We start from the raw sequence: 22,493 nt of genomic DNA, 5'->3' as shown, positions 1-22,493 counted from the left end.
GGTGATGAATGGTCTGATCTTGCAAGGCACTCACTGCCTCTTGAGCGCCTTCATGTCCCTTTGAATATCCTTCCAGCATCAATCCCTAGATCCAACTAGAACATTTCATACCTCAAATGCCATAAGACCTGAATGACAGAAAGATCAGAAATGAGATAAATGCATATCCCATTCAACTGTAACACAGCAACCCTCAAGAAGATTAAATTTACCTTACTGGGGCATGTCCAATTCTAAACAACAGAATGAACATTTCCTTAAGTACATTTAATTTATTTATATTTTAGTGGCAGGGTGCCAATGTACTACTTATCAGCTCCAATGGCTTGATATCATTCACCCTTTTCCTGTGAAATGTGTGGCATTCTACACCACTAGACCACTCGGAAGACACTGCATCAGCAGAAATATTACTCTCTCTTGGTATGGGAACACCAAAAAAACCAGAGCTGTGGGATCCTATAACTCTTTCCATCTTGTATTTCTCCAGAACAGAAAGAAAGCTATTCATGTTGGCAGTCAAGCCTTTATTTTGATAGAAACATCCGAAGTGGAGTCCAAAATTTGCCATGAGGTTACCCACACAAGCACAATGTACACATTCTGCTGCTCTTAAACGGATATGCTTATAGCCCTGGGCACAGAATAATTAATACTTTAATCAGCTGTCAAATGCAGGAGTGAAGTTCATCCATTAGTGTAGCCCACCACTAACCTCTGGGCAATAATCTAGTATCAGACACTATTACATTAAGAAACACATTTGCTAAAACCGCTCTGTCTTTGGAGATATTTGCATCAGCCTAAGAGAAATCACACATTAGTAACACTCAAACAACACAGCCACAATTAAAAAGAGTATCCAGGCATTATCCCATGCTTCCACAGTATTTTGCATCAATGGCAGCTCCATTGTAGAGCTTAGAGAGACAGAAGAAAGGGACCAAAAAGAAAGGGAGTACTTGTGGCACCTTAGAGACTAACCAATTTATTTGAGCATAAGCTGGCCTAGTCTGTAGACAATTCTGTGGCTCCAGAATCATAGAGATCAACAGAGCCTGCTGCAGTGGGCTCTAAATGTTACTATTGTTATTTATTATTTGTAGTGCAATAGTCCTCTAGAAGCCCTGGTCGTGGATTGGGGCCCTATTGTGCTAGGCACTACACACATATATAACATAAATACAGTGCCCCAAAGGGCTTTCAATCTGAGTGAAATCCTGGCTCCACTGAAATCAATAGGAGTTTTGCTGTTGACATCAGTGGAGCCAGGATTTCACCCTAGCTGCATACAACAAAGATACAGGGGGAGCACAAGGTAACGTGCAAATGTAGTTAAATGTGTGACTTTATTCCAAAATACTTTGACAGGCTACGAAAGTTCTGCTTTTCTGCTTCTCCAAAACGAGACGATGAGTAACAAAACTTCCTTCCTTGGTCAGGGAAACACGTATACTGATTTCAGTGTGTGATTGTCTAAGTAAGGCCCTCTGGATTGGGTCCTTACCAAACATGGCAACAGCAAAAGGCTGCAGCCTGTCAAAGTATTTTGGAATAAAATCACACATTTAACTACATTTACACGTTACCTTGTGCTCCCCCTGTATCTTTGTTGTATGCAGCTAGGGTGAAATCCTGGCTCCACTGACGTCAACAGCAAAACTCCTATTGATTTCAGTGGAGCCAGGATTTCACTCGGATTGAAAGCCCTTTGGGGCACTGTATTTATGTTATATGTGTGTAGTGCCTAGCACAATAGGGCCCCAATCCACGACCAGGGCTTCTAGAGGACTACTGCACTACAAATAATAAATAACAATAGTAACATTTAGAGCCCACTGCAGCAGGCTCTGTTGATCTCTATGATTCTGAAGCCATAGAATTGTCTACAGACTAGGCCAGTTGGGTGAGGTGCCTCTAGCATCTCCACCCAGCCACACAAATCCTGTGTTGGTGCCTGCTAATTTCATTCTGGTCAGGCACCAGGTTGTGCCCCTTGTCTGCCTTTTCCTCCCACTCACAGGAAGGTTCTAGCTGTTTCCTTTGAGCATGCCCCATGCTGCATAAGATTGCCTGAGCTATTAGCAGCAGGACAGTGGGGTGGGAGGAAGTTTTGTTTCATGGTCTCTGTGTGTATATAATGTCTTCTGCAGTTTCCACGATATGCTATGCATCCGATGAAGTGAGCTGTAGCTCACGAAAGCTCATGCTCAAATAAACTGGTTAGTCTCTAAGGTGCCACAAGTACTCCTTTTCTTTTTTCTTTGAGCTATGAGAAGTAGCTACCCAAGCAGCTGGGCTTCTGACAGGAAGAATGAATCCTGAATTCTACAGGCCAGTTTTCCTGCTCTCATTAAGTTATTAAATAATCATCCTGGAAGCTGAACTTGCCAACACTGCTCCAGTTATATGTACCCTGCAGATTTTCTAAACCCCACTTGGCCTTGTACCCTGCCCTCCCATTCCCACCCATAGTTGCCTTTCCTTTAACCCAAATCAGGGCCCCAGCTCCTTCCCTCTACCTCCCCACACAATGCTACCATCAACTATCCCAGAACATACAAAGAGAGGAGGCAGAGGCCTCTCTCACCCTTTCACAGTAGCCAGAAGGGCCACCACCCTCTCACCCATATCTTCCCAGCAACCAAGAGGGAGTCTGGTCGTACGTTTTTCAACAAGGCCCCCGATTTTTGCATTCTGCCAATACTGGATCCTGCAGCAAACTAGAAGGTAGGAGGTGGCACACAGAGAACTGTTCACATACAGAAGTGTCTAGTAAATATTCAAATGAGTCACAATCAGGACTGTTGCATACAATTCAATACACCTCCTTGTTTTTCAAATATTTTCCTATGCACAGAATAGCAAGTATACTGCAGAACCAATTGTGCTGCAGAAATTGGGGAATCTTGCCACAGAATTAGGTACAGCATGCCACAAAGTACAGAAGGCCCTGACCAGGTGGCCCTCTGGGCTGTGTATGGTGCCTTCACAGCAGGCTCTTGAGGAGACAAATTGGCCTCTCTGATGGACAAAAAGCAGCACTACTTACTCAGGAGTTACAGAGCAATTGCGCAGAAAGTGCCATGCACCGCTCAAAAGGAGAAGCATGTGGGCCTGTGGGATGTCTGTGGGGGGAAGCCTATTTTGCATGTGAGAGGTGTCTCAGCTGCTCACCATAATCAGCAGTGAAGGGTCTCCAACCCCAAACTAGAGAAGAGTGTTAAGAAGTCCCACTGCTGTTGTAGATGTCGTCATCGACCAAAGTGAAGGCTCTCCTACTCCCCATCACCACTGGGATTTGGAGGAGTGGAATGGCTAAAGCCTTTGCTATAATGGGCCCCTTATTTTCTCCCTGGCTGAGTTCTGCTATGGAGCTGCTAGCCAAGATAATATCTCTTGGCCCGACAGCTCCTTTAAAATTCTTCCCCAGCTGACTGAACCCAGGCCCATTTTGATGTATCAGGGAGACATTCACCAAAGTTATTCCCATGAGCCTGACTGTCATAGAAGGAAAGTCTAACAAGGAAGTAACTTCTTCTTGGTGAATTATGGTACCACAAATAAGACACGTGGTGCTGGATGCTGCATGTGCCTGCACTCAGGCAGATCCACTTGCATGACCCAACCCTTAGATTATAAACTCTTTGGGCCAGGGGCCATCTCTTACTCCTGGAGGAATTCTGCACCACTGCGCATATGCAGAATTCATGTCCCCCACAGATTTCTTTGCTTCCCCGCAGAAAAATGACTTTCTGATAGGGAAGCAAAGGGAAGCTGCAAAAGCAGTCACACACCACTCCTTAGCTGTGCAGGTACATCGTTTCAGGTACCCAGAGCAGCCGTCAGAGAGGTAAATCACCACAGGGCTGGGAACACCCCAGCCAGTGGCTCCTACCCTGAGCCGGGATCAGCTGCTAGTCCCAGCTGGGCTGGAGGCAGGAAGTACGGGACTTCCTCTTCCTCTGCAAGGAGTGGCTGGGGCTGTGTCAGACCCACCCCCAGAAACCTCCCCCAGCTGCAGGAAGCTCAGTATTCTCCCCTGCTCCCTGCCCCCATCGCTCCTCAGCTGCAGGGGGAGGGGTCACTGTACGGGGAGCTGCTCCCCATCCGCCCAACCCCTGTGTCTCTGGACCTCCCATACCCAGGCACCCCTGCCAAGCCTGCACCCAGACCCCCTGCACCCCGACCCCCTGCCTCTGGACCCCACCCCTGCACCCAGACCACCCCCACTGAGCTCCCTGCACTCAAACCCCTACCCTGATGCCCCATCGCTTGCACCACCTTGAGCCCCTACATCCAGACCCCCACCCCACTGACCCCCAATTAGCTGCACCCAGACCCCCACCCCACCAAGCCCCACTCCCCCAGCATTCAGACCTCCCTGCTGACCCCCATGCCCAGACCCCTCTGCTGAGCCCCAACCACTTTCACCTGGAAGCCCCTGCAGGGTCCCATTGCCCCTGCACCTGGAAACCCTCCCCCCACCAAACGAGCCTCTGTGCATCCAGATCCCCCCACACCTAGACACCCCACTGAGCTGCCTGCACCAGATTGTCCCACACAGAATCCTCTTACCCCACACCTGGATCCCCCCACACTGAGCCCCTCCACACTTGGATCCTGCCTGGTTGAGCCTGCCTACCCCACACCTGGTGCAGAGGAGCAGGACCCCATGGTGTTTTTGGGGCAGGTCCAGGCCTTGTGCTGTGTCAGGATTGGGTGCAGCCTCACCACTGAGTCTGTGTCCCTGAGGTAAGAGGTGGGGAGGCTGCAGGGTGATCTCCCACCTTTGTGCAACCAGTGGCCTGTGCTCCCCACTGCCATGCTGACAAATAAAACTTGCAGAATTTTAAAACATAGCGCACAGAATTTTTAATTTTTGGTGTAGAATTTTTATTTTTTTGGCGCAGAATGTCCTCAGGAGTAAGAATCTCTTCATTTATGTGTGTTTACACACACAAGCAGCTAGCACAAAAGGAGCCCAATGCCCTTATCATGCTCTTTCAGACAGTATCACAATGCAAATAATAATAACTCTGAATTTTGTGCTCGCACTTCATCCACGACCCTAGGCACCTCACTCGAGGATTCTAGTTTAAGGCTGCATTTGTGATAGGTGTCAAGTCAAATTGGAAAGATGCCGTTGAACTGTTCGTAAACAAACATGCAGCAGTTTGACTGACAGAAAGATCACTCCAGCACACAAGAATTTCCTTTCAGCGTTTTCTGATTCCGATGAAAAATAAGTATTAAGCATTACAAACTAGGGCACTTAAATATATTTGTCAGTTGCTGTTGGTATAGCTTGCCCCGTATTGCTGAGGGACTAGAGCTTGCGAAGGTGTTTGCTCAGGTGAGCTGGGTTGGAGAGATGCAGAGGAGAGGAAGACGGGGTGAACATGCTCAGCCCAGAGAAAACAACAAATAAAATTGAGGGAATAATAAAAAAACCAGGATTTTTCCATATAGCTGACCTGTAATTCATAGATTTCTGTTTATTTTAATGATGTTTTATTCTTTCTCAGTGAATTTAGTTATTATGAAAGGTGCTAGACTAACAACCCTGGAAATTTAAGTCTCCTAGTCATTGATAGGACAGGTACAGCCTAGCCAGTGGCAGCTCAAGGCTTCCTTTCCATACCCGGTGGATATGTCTCAAACCTCAGCTAAAGGGAGCAACCCTAGGGGAGAGAGGGCTGTTCAGACTCTGTACCCAGCCAGCTTTTGGCTTCTCGGCTGAGGCCAATAAAGAAGGGTGGCAATTATGGTAGGGTGTGTGTGCATGTTTGTGTGTGTGTCTGTATTCCCTCACTAGGAACCACACTGAGGCCACTAAGACGGCATAGCTTCAGTGGAGCTATGCTGATTTATGCCCACTGACAATCTAATCCAGAATGTCTGTTTAATATAATGAAGTGGTTAAACGTATTTGTGCATAGGTATATAACTAATGTTTTTTAAAGTATTTGCCTGCTGGAATGTTATTTCAGCTATTTTCCTACTGCTATCTATTCAGTGACATGAATTACTTTTATTATAAGAATCTGAATGTGTGGCATATCTTCTCAATGTTGGTATGTAACCCAAGAACTCCCATCATGTAACTAAGGCCCTGTGTACATTACAATTACTACCAATTCACAGAACCTGGTTTCAACACGAGTGTAACCAAGCCCTCTGACTCAGCTGTAATTAAAGTGAGATATGGCCTGAAGTCTTGTCAATACTATGAGTTCAACAGTTCTGGCAACAGGCATATTCTAAAGCAGTCATTCAGCACAGTTCTCCATGCTTGATCACCATTTTCCAACACGGTGATTGCAAGAGAGATTGTAGCAGGGTTTCCCTGTCCAGTGAGGTTAGGGATATTTTTTAAATAACGATTTCAGCTGAAATACTGCTATAAAAGGATCCTAAGGCAGGTTCTAGCGTGCTTTAGGAATGTGGTTATAATACAGTTTGAAATCATATTAGGTGTGAATGCAAACATGTTATTACATTATTTGTAGCTTTGCATGAAACAGTTTACAAGATAGAACATTGCAGAGGCCTGTAATTTAAAACTGTCCTGTGACAATTTTAAAGTCTAGATCAGGGTAGGCAACCTAAGGCACACATGCCAAAGGCGGCACGCGAGCTGATTTTCAGTGGCACTCACACTGCCCGGGGTCCTGGCCACCGGTCCTGGGGGGGAGGGAGGCTCTGCATTTTAATTTAATTTTAAATGAAGCTTCTAAAACATTTTAAAAACCTTATTTTCTTTACATACAACAATAGTTTAGTTATATATCATAGACTTATAGAAAGAGACCTTCTAAAAACGTTAACATGTATTACTGGCTCGCAAAACCTTAAAATAGAGTGAATAAATGAAGACTCGGCACACCACTTCTGAAAGGTTGCCGACCCCTGGTCTAGATACTACAGTGTATACTACCCAGACATACATTTTAAAGAGGAAGAATATAAGGACTGATTTTTTTTTTCTTTCTCCTCATTTTATACGACTCCCATGTCCTGTTGGTGATGTGACTATCCTCACTCTCTTCTCTTCAAATCTTTACCACAGTTTTCTGAGAGGAGAATACTGGGTCATTTAAATATGAGACCCACTCTGTCTCCATTTTTCATTCCAATTAGGCAAAAGTCTATGCTACGTGAAGCATAAGGAGAGAATAGAGCTATTTGGTAATTAATGGTTAATGATAAATTGATTTCATTTTTGAATGACTGCACTTGTCATTTGTGGTATTTAAAACACACTCTATTCAAAGCCCTTGTGTTTCTTTATTTCGGGGGGGGGGGGGGGCTCTTTTAATGTTTCCAGTCAAAAGCAATGAATGTAAGCTATGCAAATGCCCAGTGGAAATCTAGGTTGGTTCTTATTTCATCACAATGGCTGCATATCTGATTTTGTATATAAACAGCTGAACTCTGTTTTTTCAACTCCAGTCTGAGGCTTTGAAACTGAAGTAAGAACTTGGGATCTGAAACTGCCGGTGAAGCTCACAGTATTTGGAAAGCAAGACTTCAGGGGAAATGAATGTAGTGTGTAGTGGCATTCACCAAGAAGAAAGCACCAGAAATCTTCCTATCTAAAATATTATAGAATGCAATTAGTAATGGCATTTAAAGCTTACTCTTTCATGTGAGGCTGATATACTTCTAGAAGGGAAAATATCCTAAAAAGAATAAAATAATAATTTGCTGAAGATGTAAAGATAGATGGGGGGGAGGCTGCAGGATGAGGGAGGGTGGTTAAATACTCTCAACAGGACAACTTGGCAGGCAGAGTGACCAAGTGCTAGAATGATTTTGAAGTCTGTCTCCTGCACTGGAAGAGTCGAAGACAATTGTACAAGTGCTGCTCTCAGGCTAGCTTGGCAGAGTGCATGCATCACTCTTCTTTGCCTCTTAGCCCTGGTCTACACTAGGACTTTAGGTCGAATTTAGCAGCATTAAATCGATGTAAACCTGCACCCGTCCACACGATGAAGCCCTTTATTTCGACTTAAAGGGCTCTTAAAATCGATTTCCTTACTCCACCCCTGACAAGCGGATTAGCGCTTAAATCGGCCTTGCCGGGTCGAATTTGGGGTACTGTGGACACAATTCGACGGTATTGGCCTCCGGGAGCTATCCCAGAGTGCTCCATTTTGACCGCTCTGGACAGCACTCTCAACTCAGATGCACTGGCCAGGTAGACAGGAAAAGAACCGCGAACTTTTGAATCTCATTTCCTGTTTGGCCAGCGTGGCAAGCTGCAGGTGACCATGCAGAGCTCATCAGCAGAGGTGACCATGATGGAGTCTCAGAATCGCAAAAGAGCTCCAGCATGGACCGAACGGGAGGTACGGGATCTGATCGCTGTATGGGGAGAGGAATCCGTGCTATCAGAACTCCGTTCCAGTTTTCGAAATGCCAAAACCTTTGTCAAGATCTCCCAGGGCATGAAGGACAGAGGCCATAACAGGGACCCGAAGCAGTGCCGCATGAAACTGAAGGAGCTGAGGCAAGCCTACCAGAAAACCAGAGAGGCGAACGGCCGCTCCGGGTCAGAGCCCCAAACATGCCGCTTCTATGATGAGCTGCATGCCATTTTAGGGGGTTCAGCCACCACTACCCCAGCCGTGTTGTTTGACTCCTTCAATGGAGATGGAGGCAATACGGAAGCAGGTTTTGGGGACGAAGAAGATGATGATGATGAGGAGGTTGTAGATAGCTCACAGCAAGCAAGCGGAGAAACCGGTTTTCCCGACAGCCAGGAACTGTTTCTCACCCTGGACCTGGAGCCAGTACCCCCTGAACCCACCCAAGGCTGCCTCCTGGACCCAGCAGGCGGAGAAGGGACCTCCGGTGAGTGTACCTTTTAAAATACTATACATGGTTTAAAAGCAAGCATGTGAAAGGATTACTCTGCCCTGGCATTCGCGGCTCTCCTGGATATACTCCCAAAGCCTTTGCAAAAGGTTTCTGGGGAGGGCAGACTTATTGCGTCCTTCATGGTAGGACACTATACCACTCCAGGCCAGTAACACGTACTCGGGAATCATTGTACAACAAAGCATTGCAGTGTATGTTTGCTGGCGTTCAAGCAACATCCGTTCATGTGTTATCCTCAGGAGAGTGAGATATAATCCATGGTCACCTGGTTGAAATAGGGTGCTTTTCTTCAGGGGACACACAGAGGAGCCCATTCCTGCTGGGCTGTTTGCCTGCGGCTGAACAGAAATGTTCCCCGCTGTTAGCCACAGGGAGGGGGGAGGGTTGAGGGGGTAGCCACGCGGTGGGGGGAGGCAAAATGCGACCTTGTAACGAAAGCACATGTGCTATGTATGTAATGTTAACAGCAAGGTTTACCCTGAAAGAGTGTAGCCAGTGTTTTATAAAATGTGTCTTTTTAAATACCGCTGTCCCTTTTCTTTTCTCCACCAGCTGCATGTGTTTCAATGATCACAGGATCTTCTCCTTCCCAGAGGCTAGTGAAGATTAGAAAGAAAAAAAAACGCACTCGAGATGAAATGTTCTCCGAGCTCATGCTGTCCTCCCACACTGACAGAGCACAGACGAATGCGTGGAGGCAAATAATGTCAGACTGCAGGAAAGCACAAAATGACCAGGAGGAGAGGTGGCGGGCTGAAGAGAGTAAGTGGCGGGCTGAAGAGAGGGCTGAAGCTCGAATGTGGCGACAGCGTGATGAGAGGAGGCAGGATTCAATGCTGAGGCTGCTGGAGGACCAAACCAGTATGCTCCAGTGTATGGTTGAGCTGCAGCAAAGGCAGCTGGAGCACAGACTGCCACTACAGCCCCTGTGTAACCAACCGCCCTCCTCCCCAAGTTCCATAGCCTCCACACCCAGACGCCCAAGAACGCGGTGGGGGGGCCACCGGCCAACCAGCCACTCCACCACAGAGGATTGCCCCAAAAAAAGAAGGCTGTCATTCAATAAATTTTAAAGTTGTAAACTTTTAAAGTGCTGTGTGGCATTTTCCTTCCCTCCTCCACCACCCCTCCTGGGCTACCTTGGTAGTCATCCCCCTATTTGTGTGATGAATGAATAAAGAATGCATGAATGTGAAGCAACAATGACTTTATTGCCTCTGCAAGAGGTGATCAAAGGGAGGAGGGGAGGGTGGTTAGCTTACAAGGAAGTAGAGTGAACCAAGGGGCGGGGGGTTTCATCAAGGAGAAACAAACAGAACTTTCACACCGTAGCCTGGCCAGTCATGAAACTGGTTTTCAAAGCCTCTCTGATGCGTACCGCACCCTCCTGTGCTCTTCTAACCGCCCTGGTGTCTGGCTGCGCGTAACCAGCAGCCAGGCGATTTGCCTCAACCTCCCACCCCGCCATAAACGTCTCCCCCTTACTCTCACAGATATTGTGGAGCACACAGCAAGCAGTAATAACAGTGGGAATATTGGTTTCGCTGAGGTCTAACCGAGTCAGTAAACTGCGCCAGCGCGCCTTTAAACGTCCAAATGCACATTCTACCACCATTCTGCACTTGCTCAGCCTGTAGTTGAACAGCTCCTGACTGCTGTCCAGGCTGCCTGTGTACGGCTTCATGAGCCATGGCATTAAGGGGTAGGCTGGGTCCCCAAGGATACATATAGGCATTTCAACATCACCAACAGTTATTTTCTGGTCTGGGAATAAAGTCCCTTCTTGAAGCTTTTGAAACAGACCAGAGTTCCTGAAGATGCGAGCGTCATGTACCTTTCCCGGCCATCCCACGTTGATGTTGGTGAAACGTCCCTTGTGATCCACCAGAGCTTGCAGCACTATTGAAAAGTACCCCTTGCGGTTTATGTACTCGCCGGCTTGGTGCTCCGGTGCCAAGATAGGGATATGGGTTCCGTCTATGGCCCCACCACAGTTAGGGAATCCCATTGCAGCAAAGCCATCCACTATGACCTGCACATTTCCCAAGGTCACTACCCTTGATATCAGCAGATCTTTGATTGCGTGGGCTACTTGCATCACAGCAGCCCCCACAGTAGATTTGCCCACTCCAAATTGATTCCCAACTGACCGGTAGCTGTCTGGCGTTGCAAGCTTCCACAGGGCTATCGCCACTCGTTTCTCAACTGTGAGGGCTGCTCTCATTTTGGTATTCATGCGCTTCAGGGCAGGGGAAAGCAAGTCACAAAGTTCCATGAAAGTGCCCTTACGCATGCAAAAGTTTCGCAGCCACTGGGAATCGTCCCAGACCTGCAACACTATGCGGTCCCACCAGTCTGTGCTTGTTTCCCGAGCCCAGAATCGGCGTTCCACAGCATGAACCTGCCCCATTAGCACCATTATGCATGCATTGGCAGGGCCCATGCTTTCAGAGAAATCTGTGTCCATGTCCTGATCACTCACGTGACCGCGCTGACGTCGCCTCCTCGCCCGGTAGCGCTTTGCCAGGTTCTGGTGCTGCATATACTGCTGGATAATGCGTGTGGTGTTTAATGTGCTCCTAATTGCCAAAGTGAGCTGAGCGGACTCCATGCTTGCCTTGGTATGGCGTCCGCACAGAAAAAAGGCGCGGAATGATTGTCTGCCGTTGCTCTGACGGAGGGAGGGGCGACTGACGACACGGCTTACAGGGTTGGCTTCAGGAGGCTAAAATCCACAAAGGGGGTGGCTTTACATCAAGGAGTAGTTCAGGCAGGACTTCACGGAGGGTTCCAATAAGAAATGGTGCACCTAAGTTATTGTTCTTATTGGAACAAGGAGGTTAGCCTGGCCTCTGATTGATACATGGCTAGATCTACCTCGCAGCACCTTCTCTGTGAGTGACTGCAGTGTGACCTAGAGGAATGAGTCCCCTAGACAGGGCAGGAGGCAAATGAGTACAAAACAAATCTGGTCTATTTCTTGTTTTGATCCACTCCATCTATCTTTTACATCTTTGGCTGGCAGCAGACGGTGCAGAAGGACTGCAAGCCATCCACATCTCATGGCTGCTCGGCAGAAGATGGCACAGTACGACTGCTAGCCATCCTCATCTCTTGCCTGCCTGGCAGAAGATGGCACAGTACGATTGCTAGCCATCGTCATCTCTTGCCTGCCCGGCAGAAGATGGTACAATACGATTGCTAGCCATCGTCATCTCTTGCCTGCCCGGCAGAAGATGGTACAATACGACTGCTAGCAATCCGTATTGCCTGCCTGCTCACCATTAGACGGTTCAATACGACTGACTGCAGGACTAAAGAGAATGACCTGGTCAAGTCACCAAAAATTTAGTCCCTGCGCCCATGTCTGCCCAGGCACTCCCAGCCGACGTGGCCAGGAGCACCTCGGACATGACGAGGACGGGTACCAGTCATACTGCACCGTCTGCTGCCAGAAGGCAATGGGTTGCTGCTACTGTGTAGCAATGCCGTACCGCGTCTGCCAGCACCCAGGAGACATATGGTGACGGTTACCTGAGCGGGCTCCATGCTTGCGGTGGTATGGCGTCCGCACAGGTAACTCAGGAAAAAAGGCGCGAAACAATTGTCTGCCCTTGCCTTCACGGAGGGAGGGAGGGAACGGGGGCCGGACAATATGTACCCAGAACCACCCGCGACAATGTTTTAGCCCAATCAGAGTGCTCCATAGTGACTGCTCTGGACAGCACTCTCAACTCAGATGCACGATTGTTTGCCGTTGCTCTGACGCAGGGAGGGGCGACTGAGGACACGGCTTACAAGGGTAGAGTTCACGGAGGGTTCCAATAAGAAATGGTGCACCTAAGTTATTGTTCTTATTGGAACAAGGAGGTTAGCCTGGCCTCTGATTGATACATGGCTAGATCTACCTCGCTGCACCTTCTCTGTGCGTGACTGCAGTGTGACCTAGAGGAATGAGTCCCCTAGACAGGGGAGAAGGCAAATGAGTACAAAACAAATCTGGTCTATTTCTTGTTTCGATCCACTCCATCTATCTTTTACATCTTTGGCTAGCAGCAGACGGTGCAGAAGGACTGCATGCCATCCACATCTCATGGCTGCTCGGCAGAAGATGGTGCAATAGGACTGCTAGCAATCCATATTGCCTGCCTGCTCACCATAAGACGGTTCAATAGGACTGACTGCCGGACTAAAAAAAATGACCTGGTCAAGTCACTAAAAATTTAGTCCCTGCGCCCATGTCTGCCCAGGCGCTCCTGATCGACCTCACACAGGCGACCAGGAACACCTCGGACATGACGAGGACGGCTACCAGTCGTACTGTACCGTCTGCTGCCAGAAGGCAATGGGTTGCTGCTACTGTGTAGCAATGCCGTACCGCGTCTGCCAGCACCCAGGAGACATATGGTGACGGTTACCTGAGCGGGCTCCATGCTTGCGGTGGTATGGCGTCCGCACAGGTAACTCAGGAAAAAAGGCGCGAAACAATTGTCTGCCCTTGCCTTCACGGAGGGAGGGAGGGAACGGGGGCCGGACAATATGTACCCAGAACCACCCGCGACAATGTTTTAGCCCAATCAGAGTGCTCCATAGTGACTGCTCTGGACAGCACTCTCAACTCAGATGCACGATTGTTTGCCGTTGCTCTGACGCAGGGAGGGGCGACTGAGGACACGGCTTACAGGGTTGACTTCACGGAGGGTTCCAATAAGAAATGGTGCACCTAAGTTATTGTTCTTATTGGAACAAGGAGGTTAGCCTGGCCTCTGATTGATACATGGCTAGATCTACCTCGCTGCACCTTCTCTGTGAGTGACTGCAGTGTGACCTAGAGGAATGATTCCCCTAGACAGGGGAGGAGGCAAATGAGTACAAACAAATCTGGTCTATTTCTTGTTTTGATCCACTCCATCTATCTTTTACATCTTTGGCTGGCAGCAGACGGTGCAGAAGGACATATTGCCTGCCTGCTCACCATAAGACGGTTCAATAGGACTGACTGCCGGACTAAAAAAAATGACCTGGTCAAGTCACTAAAAATTTAGTCCCTGCGCCCATGTCTGCCCAGGCGCTCCTGATCACACAGGCGACCAGGAGTACCTCGGACATGACGAGGACGGCTACCAGTCGTATTGTACCGTCTGCTGCCACAAGGCAATGGGTTGCTGCTACTGTGTAGCAATGCCATGCCACGTCTGCCAGCACCCAGGAGACATACGGTGACGGTTACCTGAGCGGGCTCCATGCTTGCGGTGGTATGGCGTCCGCACAGGTAACTCAGGAAAAAAGGCGCGAAACAATTGTCTGCCCTTGCTTTCACGGAGGGAGGGAGGGAAGGGGGGGACTGACGATATGTACCCAGAACCACCCGCGACAATGTTTCAGCCCCATCAGGCATTGGGATCTCAACCCAGAATTCCAATGGGCAGCGGAGACTGCGGGAACTGTGGGATAGCTACCCACAGTGCAACGCTCCAGAAGTCGACTCTAGCCTCGGTACTGTGGAAGCACTCCGCCGAGTTAATGCACTTAATGCACTTCTGTGGGGACACACACACTCGAATATATAAAACCGATTTCTAAAAAACCGACTTCTATAAATTCGACCTTATTCCGTAGTGTAGACATACCCTTAGATGCTACTCTTTGAAACTGCACTGTGGACCAAAATGCACATCACAGCATTCAGCCTGATTAACTGGCCTCCATGCTGGTTGGTTCCCCAGGATTTGAGGGGAAGGAATCCTCCCTCTGGGCTGTGGATGAACAGAGGAGCCACTCCGTAGCTCCTCCTGTAGTAGCCCCTATGGCTGTTGCACTTCCTTCCCCAAGGAGACTTGGACAATGGGACTTATTTCTTACTTGTGAATCCATGGTCCTGTGCGAGGATATAGATATTCAAGCCTGTCTGTAAAGGCCTATAAGCTAAGAATGTAGGTATATGTTTATCATTTAGCTAGTAATAGAGGTGTACAAGAAAGAATCTGTGTAAGGGCCTTCTCTCACTGTGACAGTCTGAGGCCCTGTTCTTAGGCCAGTGCCTTTGGCTAAGCAGCAGAGGCAGCCATAAGCTGGGAAGCGAACGGTCACATCCTCACACTCCAACCTAGTGAATATGGGGCTGTTAGGAAGGTGATCTGATCTGTCACCTCCAGAGAAAGGGAAGATCCTAGAAGATGTAAAAGGAAATTTAGGTTGATAGTTTTCTGTCTGGTAAGAACTCACTTATCAATAGACACAGCTGGGAAACCCTTATGTCTTTATAGATGTAGTTGTGAAATCCTCACTTCTGTATTGTTTTGTCATTATAGTTCCCACTTTGCTATTGTTTATTTGCATGGTCTCTGTCTGGTTCTGTGATTGTTTCTGTCTGCTGTATAATTAATTTTGCTGGGTGTAAACTAATTAAGGTGGTAGGATATAATTGGTTAGCTAATCATGTTACAATATGTTCGGATTGGTTAGGTAAATTTCAGTAGAATGACTGGTTAAGGTATAGCTAAGAATATTACTATATAAATTAGGGGCAAACAGGAAGTAAATTGGGATTCGAAAATAAGGAAGAAGGAACTTGGATTTAAGCTTGCTGGAAGTTCACCCCAATAAACACTGAATTGTTTGCACCTTCCGACTTTGGGTATTGTTGCTCTCTGTTCATGCGAGAAGGACCAGGGAAGTGGGAGAGTGAAGGAATAAGCCCCCTAACACCCTGGCCTATCCCCTGAGGAGCAGGTTATAGGCAAATCATACAGAGCACAGTTCTACAGCACAGAGGAGTTCAGAGTCCCTGTACAGTCTCCTGGCATCCTTACAGGGACAGGGCAGAATTTCCCCCTCTGAGAAACACAATCTCCAGCCTACCCATCCAGCCACTTACACACTCACTTTAAAACTTATTTTGGAAACACCCTAAAGAAATGATCATTCCATTGTCGGATTTGATGTGTTTGTAAGATGAGAGGCTAGAAAGACATATGGCATAAAGAGACTAGAGGGAGAGGGAAAGTCAGAGCTGCTAAAAAGGGGGTTCCCTCTGATTAGCAGTTTTTGTGATTCAGACACTAGCCCACAAGGAACTAGATCAAGGGTAGATTTTTTAAGAGCACCTAAATGACTTAGGAGCCTAAGTCCCACTGAAAGTTAATGAGATTGAGGCTCCTCCATCATTCAGGCACTTCTGAAAATTTTACCCTCCGGCCTTCAACTTAATTCATGTGGGTCAACTACAGTTTTGCCATTGACTTCAACAAAACCAGGGTCAAGACCTTTCATTCTGTATGTTATTAAAGTTTCCTTTATCAAAACATTCATACTCACCAGCATGAAATTTAGCAGGGAAAAACTAAGGGACTAGAAACAACAGTTAAATTACATAGGTGTAGCTCTCCGTGTTTCTGAACTACTGTAACAGCTTCCTAAAACTGGTGATTTTCCTTTCTGATCTGTAAGCCATTTGCACCACAAGGAGACCATTGTTTCCTCATGAAAACAGCATGAACTTTTGCCTCAAACTGCTGCTACTGCAGCCTTTCAAAATATCAAAAGCGAGGAACATTTTAAGCACCTTGAGAACATGACAAAAATTGTCGACTTTGAATACTCATGAAATAAAATGAAAGAAGGTCACAAAGTAACAGCTGGAAAAACATTTCTGGAGTCTATAAAGCACTCTTCCACCACGTGCAATGCCTGCAACTGCTCTTGTGCAGGAGTGGAAAGACATACTAAGAAAAATCCCCAGAAAATAGTGGAAACTCATTTCTTTATTCAGGATGAAGTTCACAGAGATGTCCTTGCAAGGCCCTCTAACCACATATGTCTCTGCTGCTCTTCTACAGGAGTCAGCATGGGTGGATGGCTGTGCAAGGGTACTTCTTCATTCCCTGGGCACTGAAAACGTGGGGTCCATATCAGCCCTGGTTTGGAGCAGCTGTTGGGGCCATCCACGGGGGAGGCAACTGATCTGCACTTATATGGCTCCCGCAGCCCCAAACTCCTACAGAAGGGGCATGAAGACTTAGCAGCTGCTATTCCAGATAATAGGATTGAATATCAACTGCAGAAGGTCTGTATTGCAGCCCCAGAGTTGACCAGCGGGTTGAGTGGGACTTTATATTTGCTATTCCTTGCTGAATTCTCTGCACCAAGCCCCAGTAACCAGGAAGGGGAAGTGAATTTCACCCTAAGAGTAATTAGTGTTGGAAATGTATTAGATCATTTTGAGAACTGGGAACATTGCTAAAAATGGGGAAATTGAAAGGTAAAAGGGGACGCAGCCAACTTACTAACTCCAAATTGTTTAATGGATGGCTGAGAGCTCACCACAGGACAAACACTGAAACCTAACAGTTTTGTAGTGTCAAATTTTTAGATAATATTAGAAAACTGATAAAAGATTTTTTATTCTGTAATTAATTTACTCCTTTAGTCAGCACCTGAATAAACATGTTCTCCCTCCTTTCAGTATAAAACTTTACTCTGGTCCTACAGCAATATAACATTTTGAGATGGAAAAAACCCCATGTGGCTCATCTGTCTAGAATTTATACCTTGTAATATCTTTTTCTTCTATGTATTTTTCTCTAATATTTTCTTTTTTATTTCCAAGTGAATATAAAAATAACAATCCCTTCTTCAGTATGTTTCCAATATCCCATGAGATGGTTGACAGGAATATAAATGTAATAATGAGGTGGTTTGAGGGGCAGGTTAATGTTTTTTGCTCTCACATGATGCTTTTAGCCTTAGGCTTTGCTTCAGGCTAATACCACTTTGTCTGGGCCAAAATCACCAATGAACACCCATTAAATCAGTCAAACTTAAATCTACTGTTTACTGAGTGTGGTGAATAATACTGTAATCTAAGTCTGAAATATTGTAGGTCCATAGAATAGTAAATGGAAATGTAAGTCGAGACCTTGATAAATCTTTGTGATTTATCAGTAATGAAGAATTCTGGGCCTAATTCTCCCATCACTTGCACCAGGTTTATACTGGTGTAATTCTCATTGACTTCAGGGCAATTACTTCTGATTTATCCCAGTGCAAATGAGAGGCTTGTGGACAGCAGACTCTGGGTGCTGTTAACTGTAATTCCATCTATCTATTTAAGTTGGGGATCTTCAAACCTTATTAGTATTACTTAATATTTGTATTGCAGTAGTGCCTGGAGGCCAGGGCTAGGCATGGTACAAACAGACAACATTTTCATGGTGTGGACCACAACTCAAGAGAGTCTCTTGTAGTATACCTCACCTCCACACCAGCACAGACCATGTCCCCTCCCATTCCAAGCATATAACAACTCGGGGGGGGAATATAGCAGTTGCATTTGTGGAAGATAAATATTGGGAAGTTATTGAATGTATTTTTAGTAAAGCTTGTTGAAAGTTGTTGACATTTTTCATGACCAAGCTTTGCTATTTTTCAACCTGCTAATAGAGTAGTAGTTCAGCTCTTTCCAAAATTGGACCATCAAGATTAGACATTTTGAGAACTTTTGAACTAGATTCTTACAATGGTGCCCATCTTCATGTTGCCTTAGCACCAGCTACAAAGCATAAATAGAAAGCCCGTGCTCCAAGGCCCTCTTTAATTTTGAACAACAGGGACCTGATCCAAAGGCTTCCATTGGTTTGAACAAGTTTTGGATCAGGCTTCAGAATTGTCACAGTGTCTTGCATGATGGGGTGAAAAGTGGGAAATAATACACTTGTGTCCAATATTTTGAGGCTGCATATGCGTATGAAAGGATGTAAAGCAGAAAAATGTCTTTGACCAGCCCAGCGGAAGCATTCTGGATCTCTCCAGTTTCTTTTGCATGTAGGCCCCAATCCAGACTGATCGCCATCACAACGAGAGCTGTATGTATAGACTCATAGACTTTAAGAACCTCACCGACCCACCCTTGTAATAGATCCATAACCTCTGGCTGAGTTACTGAAGTCCTCAAATCATGGTTTAAAGATGTCAAGTTACAGAGAATTCACCATTTACACAAATTTAAACCTACACGTGACCCATGCTCCAAGCTGCAGAGAGAGGTGAAAAAACACCAGGTCTCTACCAATCTGACCCGGTAGAAAATTACATCCCAACCCCAAATATGGCGATCATATAGAGTCCCTCTAGCCCGGCTTCCCAGTCTCTTAGCATAAAATCAGCATTTGAGACAAACCTAATCTATAAATGGACTATCCTCACGTTTGGACTCTTTTCCAAGTGAACAACTCATTATTAAGGCTGCAATTTAATCATGGGTATTTTTAGTAAAATTCCTGGACAAGTTACAGGAAGAAACAAAAAATCACGGGCCCCGTGACCTGTCCATGACTTATACCATAAACACCCCTGATTAAATCTTAGGGAGGGCTGCTGGGGGGGAAACCCGGGGGCCCACTGCGGGAGAAAAGCCTTGGGAGGGGGAATGCCCCAGGGGCCCATGGCACCCACTGCTGGGGGGAACACCCCGGGGGGCCCGCCAACGGCGATGGGAGAGCCCCGGGGGGCCAGCGGCTGCTCTGACCATAGATATGGGGAGGGAGAAGAAGGTAAATACCAGGGCAGAGTATACATCTTCTGCCCAACCTGCATACTCTCAAATTAGAAAGGGAAGTAGAAGAGAAGGAAAAAAGAAAGCATCAATGAAGTTCTCTGCAGTAGGGAGGATTTCTGACGTTCCCTAGCATGACTGGGATGGTTCCTAACTAAACCGATCACTAAAAAAATTCCCCTTTTCAATAAATGTACTGAATGTATGAAATGAGAGATTATGAAGGTGAAGGACTAAGAGCACAGCAGAGCCAACCATATTGTAGGTAAGTGTTTGTGCTTCCTTACAAACCTTTGCTAATGAACCTCTATTCTTTCTGGCAATACCCTTCTTAGTAGTCTGGGCTTCCTCTGAGCAGAATGAGCATTGTGCCATGTATTCTGTGTCATGGTGACAAACGTCAATAGGGTCTAGATTTATTTGTGACCTAACTGGCAGGTTGCAGAGTGGACAGATTGGTCTATTAATGCCCTGCCCCACCTAGTGCCAATAGCAAATCTTCCTCTGAGCTCAACCATTTGCTGTCTTTGTTCAGGTAATGGAGAAATATGTATTTCTCTTTGGTAATTTACCCACCCATTTCCCATGCAGGTGTGGACAGGGAATTTATGACTCAAAATCTCTCTAGGCCTTTCCATTCAAACTAAAATACAGAGAAATATTTCTTTTTCAGAAACTTGTTATTTATTTATCCCACTGTTTTAAGAAAGTTATAATCACTGGGTTGTACCAGACATACTGCTGTTTACATAATATCGCATAAAGGGCCAAGATCTACTCTGGTTTATACCAGGGTAAATCTGGAATGACTACTGAGGTCAACGGAGTTACTCCAGATTTACAACAATGTAACTGAGAGCAGAATTTGGCTGAAAGTATGCACTTCTGACCAAGCAGGGCATATTATACTACAAGGCAGCCAGACATACAGTTTGGCAAAGAACACAGCTCCAAAAAAACCTTTGTCATGCATTATGTTACCATATACGGCACACATTTCTTGTCGGTATGGATTACCTGCACGGTAACACTATAGATTTTACCATGTCAATACATCATGGCAAAACACTGTTGTCCTTACAAGTTCACACTGATAACTTCCTCATAAAACATAAGTACTGAAGTAGTTACTGTGGAAGCTTCACTTCAGTAAGGAACAAAATAACACATTGAAACCCTGATACTGCAACTAGATCCACTCAGGCAGACCCTTGTGGAGTTCCCTTGAAGTCAATAAAGCTCCACAGAGATGCAACAGTCTGCCTGCAAAGTTTTGATGGCAGGACTCATGTATTATTTTGTGACTGTGTGTTCCACAGGGTAGAACTTTAATGGAGCTATGCTGATTTAAACTAGTGGAGGATCTCGTCAGTGAGTCAAAGACCAATAGCAGTTATATACAAAGACTTCTAATCAGATATTTGTCCCATGCAACTAAAGAGACACAAAATATTTTACTGACTGAAGAAGTCAAATCAGGGTCAAGTGATCACGATTCAGTAATTCATAGAAAGTAAAGAAAGGATGATTCTGTAGTGAAAGCATGGACATGGGATTCAGCAGATCTAGGTTAAGTTCCCCACTCTACAACAGAATTCTTGTGACTTTGAGCAAATTACTCACTCTCACTCTATGCCTCAGTTTCCCATCTGTGAAATGTGAATAATAATTCCTTTGTCTTTCTCAACTATTTAGGTTGCAAGCTCTTTGAAGCAGGGACTGGCTTTTACTATGTGTATGTACAGGGCCAGCGCAGTCAGGCCTCAAGTTCAGTTGGTGCCCCAAACCACTATATAAATAGTACAAAATATTATTATTGTCCTTCCTTCCATCCTCACCTCATCTAGTATACTGTGTGCAGTTCTGGTCTCCCATGTTTACGAAGGATGAATTCAAACTGGAACAGGTACAGAGAAGGGCTACTAGGATGATCCGAGGAGTGGAAAACTTGTCTTATGAAAGGAGACTCAAGGAGCTTGGCTTGTTTAGCCTAACTAAAAGAAGGTTGAGGGGAGATATTAGGGGTCTGGAACACATGACTTATGAGGAGAGGCTGAGGGAACTGGGATTGTTTAGTCTGCAGAAGAGAAGAATGAGGGGGGATTTGATAGTTGCTTTCAACGACCTGAGAGGTGGTTCCAGAGAGGATAGTTCTAGACTATTCTCAGTGGTAGAAGAGGACAGGACAAGGAGTAATGGTCTCAAGTTGCAGTGGGGGAGGTTTAGGTTGGATATTAGGAAAAACTTTTTCACTAGGAGGGAGGTGAAACACTGGAATGCGTTACCTAGGGAGGTGGTAGAATCTCCTTCCTTAGAAGTTTTTAAGGTCAGGCTTGACAAAGCCCTGGCTGGGATGATTTAATTGGGGATTGGTCCTGCTTTGAGCAGGGGGTTGGACTAGATGACCTCCTGAGGTCCCTTCCAACCCTGATATTCTATGATTCTATGATATGATTGCTCTCTATAAATATATCAGAGGGACAAATACCGGAGAGGGAGAGGAATTATTTAAGCTCAGTACCAATGTGGACACAAGAACAAATGGATATAAACTGGTCATTGGGAAGTTTAGACTTGAAATTAGACGAAGGTTTCTAACCATCAGAGGAGTGAAGTTTTGGAATAGCCTTCCAAGGGAAGCAGTGGGGGCAAAAGATCTATCTGGCTTTAAGATTAAACTCGATAAGTTTATGGAGGAGATGGTATGATGGGATAACATGATTTTGGTAATTAATTGATCTTTAAATATTCATGGTAAATAGGCCTAACGGCCTGTGATGGGATGTTAGATGGGGTGGGATCTGAGTTACTACAGAAAATTCTCTCCTGGGTATCTGGCTGGTGAATCTTGCCCATATGCTCAGGGTTTAGCTGATCGCCATATTTGGGGTCAGGAAGGAATTTTCCTCCAGGGCAGGCTGGAAGAGGCCCTGGAGGTTTTTCGCCTTCCTCTGTAGCATAGGGCATGGGTCACTTGCTGGAGGATTCTCTGCTCCTTGAAGTCTTTAAACCACGATTTGAGGACTTCAATAGCTCAGACATAGGTGAGAGGTTT

At 46.1% G+C, this 22,493-nt stretch overlaps 2 protein-coding genes across 3 annotated transcripts in view; one reads left to right on the top strand and one right to left on the bottom strand.

Moving 5' to 3' along the window:
* The window catches only part of SOBP (sine oculis binding protein homolog), a 142,029-nt gene that overhangs the window by 25,457 nt on the left and 94,079 nt on the right, over positions 1-22,493 (bottom strand). The window lies entirely within an intron of this gene.
* On the top strand, positions 8,402-21,149 carry LOC141983839 (uncharacterized). Its single transcript, XM_074946828.1, has 3 exons — positions 8,402-8,859; positions 9,439-9,877; positions 21,134-21,149. Exons 1-3 carry the CDS (start codon positions 8,454-8,456, stop codon positions 21,147-21,149), a joined length of 861 nt encoding a protein of 286 aa, XP_074802929.1. The 5' UTR covers positions 8,402-8,453.

This window comes from Natator depressus, chromosome 3 (assembly GCF_965152275.1).
Source record: "Natator depressus isolate rNatDep1 chromosome 3, rNatDep2.hap1, whole genome shotgun sequence".
NCBI classification, from domain to species: domain Eukaryota; kingdom Metazoa; phylum Chordata; order Testudines; family Cheloniidae; genus Natator; species Natator depressus.
The sequence above is the reverse complement of the archived record's forward strand: the minus strand, read 5'-3'. Positions and strand labels throughout refer to the sequence as shown.